The 3,894-nt window shown below is 49.8% G+C and overlaps 1 protein-coding gene across 2 annotated transcripts in view; it reads left to right on the forward strand.

Annotated features, from left to right (window-relative positions):
- The first annotated feature begins 220 nt into the window (after positions 1–220).
- Positions 221–3,894, forward strand: part of LOC106806867 — a 20,420-nt gene continuing 16,746 nt past the window's right edge. Inside the window, exons 1-2 of one of the 2 annotated variants that reach the window (XM_014809004.1) lie at positions 221–1,401; positions 1,792–2,272. In XM_014809004.1, coding sequence (XP_014664490.1) covers positions 1,862–2,272 — 411 coding nt within the window. In that variant the 5' untranslated portion in view covers positions 221–1,401; positions 1,792–1,861. Of the gene's footprint in view, positions 2,273–3,894 lie in introns of both variants that reach the window. The other variant, XM_014809003.1, reaches the window with a different exon arrangement.

A 3,894-nucleotide genomic window follows, 5' to 3' on the forward strand; every position in this document is an offset into this window, starting at 1 on the left:
ATCACACTAGAAGCCCTCCAGCAGCGCGCGCCAAATTAGCAGCAGACGAGCGACGCACAGCGCCATCCGGCGGCACGCAGCCGCACTGCGTCAGTGTTCGCGTTGCATCGACAGGCGGGGCGGGCGAGAGTGAATTTTCTCGGTGTCTCGACGGACGCCGTCCCCCGCGGGAGTTCCGTGATATGGGATTGGCTGCTGGCGGCGGGCGGGGTGATGTGTGCGGTGCGTCTTTCGGCAGCGCGCGCTGTTTACGGCACATGCAAGGAAGCAGTTCTCGTCTGCCGTGTTTCCGCACCGACTTCCGCGAGATCAACTACCGTGATTTCCTTCAATCATCTACCGTGATTTCCTTCAATCATCTTACGTGATTTCTGCGACCATCTAGCGTGACTTTACGCCGCGGGCGCACGCACACGTAAACTACCACTTCGGTGCCACTTCGTTTGGAGCGTTACTTCGTCATCCGTCGCTGCAGATACATAAAACATCAGAATTAGGAGACGAAAATCGTCTGCAGTGGTACATTGCCGCATCGTCTGCGAGCTCACGCTATCGCATCATCTGCGCGTTTCGCACGGCTGTATACCAAACGATCTGCACGTCACGTGTTCGATTTCGTCTGGCATTCGATGCTCACGTGACGTCTCTGTCAACCTGGCGCTCGCGCTGCCCACGCGCGTGTTCCAACGTCCGCCGCGTTACTGCGATTCCGCCGCGCGTCTGCGGGCAGTTTGGGGACGCACGAGTGCCCCGCGAAAGAACACGAGCTCTCGCTCGTCTCTCGGCAAAGTGACAGAAGGAATAATAGCAGTGAGTGTACTGAGACAGTGAGCAGCTGTTGTCGGCCCCATCGGCGTTTATTTATTTAAGAGATGAATGCAGCTCCGCTGTGAAGCCCCGAATCTAGTGCGACGTAACACGCACGCACGCGGTGGAGACGGTGCGGCTGCTGCCGCGCGCGCAATAAAGAAGGCGCCGGATTATACGAGTCTTACGTGTAATTAGAGCCGTGTGCTAACGACCGCGACCCTACAGGGAGACACGCGCAGACAGATACACGCGCGCATCCACGCACACTACGGCAGCTGAGAGGCGGAGAACGGATGCAACGTTACGTCACTGGGCCGGCGTTAAAACTGGTCGCTTGTTGGATTCGGATGCGGACTGGAGTTTATTCAGACTCGCGCGCACGCACGCCGCATCGGTTCACAGTATATGCCTAGCACGACCTACTTTGTCATTACATGGTCGTTTCCTGGCTTCGCTTTCAATTTGTTTTACACCGCTTCTCGCGTGCGCGTATTTTTTGCGTGATGAGTTTTAGAGATGTAGCACCACGATAGCGCTCGCCTGCGGAAACCATCAGTCAGCACCGAGCACGTAGGCTGGCACTAATAAGCGGTTTGTATACGTCTGATGTGGCAAACGAACGCGTTTTTCTTGGCTATTTTTTTCTTGAATAACCCTGCAGACGATCCTCTGACGGGTGGAGAGGAGAGCGTCTTTAGAGCCCGGTGAAGCACTGAGGGGATGGATGATACTCTGGAAGAATAGCACAGACGGAAACACTCTCGGGAAAACGATCAGAAGGCTGCCTGGTGTAACCCCGAGATAGGTTCCGACAGGTTTAGGACCGTGAGCCCTTGGCGTTAGTCTGCAATCTCCACTCTTACGCGCGTGCATGTGCCAGTGTTATCTACGTGAATCTGTTGTCCTGCAGCTTTTTATATTCCTACTTATGCACCCCTGTTACCAAGAAAACCCCTCGGCGGTATTTTCAACCTTCTGCAGCCTTCCGCGAGCGTGCTAGCAAGGAGAAACCTCGTTCCATCAAACTGCATCCACGCGCCGTGCATGTAGGATGGGCGGGCTGTCGCGCGGCTACAGCGGCGTCGCCTCCTTCAGCGTCGCCGTTGGAGACTCTCCGGAGAAGCTGCTCATCGCGCGCAAGATCCCGCTGACGCAGCGCTCCAGCTACTGCATCTGCTGCTTCTCGCTGCTCAGCATCGCCGTACCGACGGTCATGCTGTGCGCCATCTTCGTCATGAATCCGTACCTGCGCACGGTCGACTTCGTGCAGACGACCTGCAGTGTGCTGAACTCGACTGCCGCTAACTTTAAGAGCTGCAACACGTGCGTGCCGTACACGTGCATACGCGTGCACGTCAACTACACGGCGATTGACGCCGATGGCGATAGAAGCGCTGCAAGGGCGGCCAAACGCGTCGCTTTTCTCTACGATGATGAGAGATTGCTATATCAGAAATACAAGGTGAGTAGTTGCAGTAGTGAAGGTGAGTAGTAGTGAGGGCTGGCGCGGCGTGGCAGATAACGAGACACATAGGTAACGCAGGAGCGATTTCCCTACTAAGTTCACATCGTTCCCTCTGATTTTTCTTACATTTTTTATTCATTTTTTCTTCCTCCTCTTCTTCTTCTTCTTTTTTTCTGCTTCTTCTTCTTTATCACCATCTTCTTTCCTACACTTTCCTTAGTATAGTCTTAGTACTTTACTTTTAAAAATTCTCTTTCAAATTGTAAACAACCGTGTAGAACTCAATTTTACCTCTCGTTAACCTTTTCCTCGGCACGAAATCCATATTCCTATATCTAAGAGATTTAATCGACAAGCTATACGATAACATTTCGACTATGTGCTATCGAAAAATAATGCTATATTAATTGGCACCCGGGAATTTATAATAGAAGCAATTACCGCGTACGCATTCAATATACATAAGCCTAAAACATTCGCGCAAGTTCCCCATGTTATATAAGCATAAAGACTGGGCAAAAAATTGTTTACGACTACAAGCGTCGCATCTTTAAAATTATCTGCCGGGTGCATTGGTTGAGCACGAATCGGCGGTGCACAGATAGACAGATTCTTGATCAGGCACGTCAACGGGAGGGGGGGGCCTGATTTTGGGGCAAAACTCTCGTTTGTGCCACATGCTCGTCGGCCGCTGCGTAGCACTCGTCCTCTTGTTTGTTTATGTGATCGAATTGTACACATATACAGTTTGTTTACATTTAGGGGAAGTTTAGCTGTTGTATATATATGTTGTATATAGATGGACGCGCATAAATTATCCGCAGCGTGTACACCGCCCACAAGTCACTGGGAACCACACAAGCATGTGGCTCGTAACAGGCATGAAGTTGACATGCTCCTTGTGAACAGACGGCTGTCCAAATATTGAAGTCCGGCGCTCTTAGGATATAGTTCATCAATGTGTCCACGTCAAATATAGCAGTGGCGTAGTCGTTTAAATGCTTTAGCGTTATGCGTTGCATTAGAGTCTGTGATACCGGTCGGCTGTTAGAATTCTAACATACACTTAAAGCAGGACGTGTTACTAACCTCGTTAGTTGGTATTGCAATTTAAACATGTCGTATTTCGTTGTGCGAAAATTGGCGGAAATATATTCACTTCGGATTTAAATCTGCGTCTACTCTATTAACTTAAATTTTACAAGACTGTATTTTATTGATGCAATGTATTCAGAGAGCAAGACATGTGCACCTTGTTGCGTTAGCAATTCACGTATTATGATAAGTATATGATTATAACGCAGCGCAAATGAAAGCCAAACACCAAGTGCTATATGCAACTTAGCCAATGTGAGAATCCTAATATTTACTAAAGAACGTAGGAGTTTCGTTAATAACCAGACCTAGTGTTAGAATTAATGTTAAGGTTTAAAACCTTAGCATTTAAAATGACAAATTTAAGGACAAGACGTTACGACACGCACACACGAACATACAAAGATGCGCGCGCATACACATGCACTTACACACATACACACACGCGCGCACAGACTCGCGCACGCGCGCACACACACACACACACACACACACACACACACACACACACACACACACACACA

The sequence above is a fragment of the Priapulus caudatus genome, unplaced genomic scaffold (genome assembly GCF_000485595.1).
Source record: "Priapulus caudatus unplaced genomic scaffold, Priapulus_caudatus-5.0.1 Scaffold183, whole genome shotgun sequence".
Taxonomy (NCBI): Eukaryota; Metazoa; Priapulida; class Priapulimorpha; order Priapulimorphida; family Priapulidae; genus Priapulus; species Priapulus caudatus.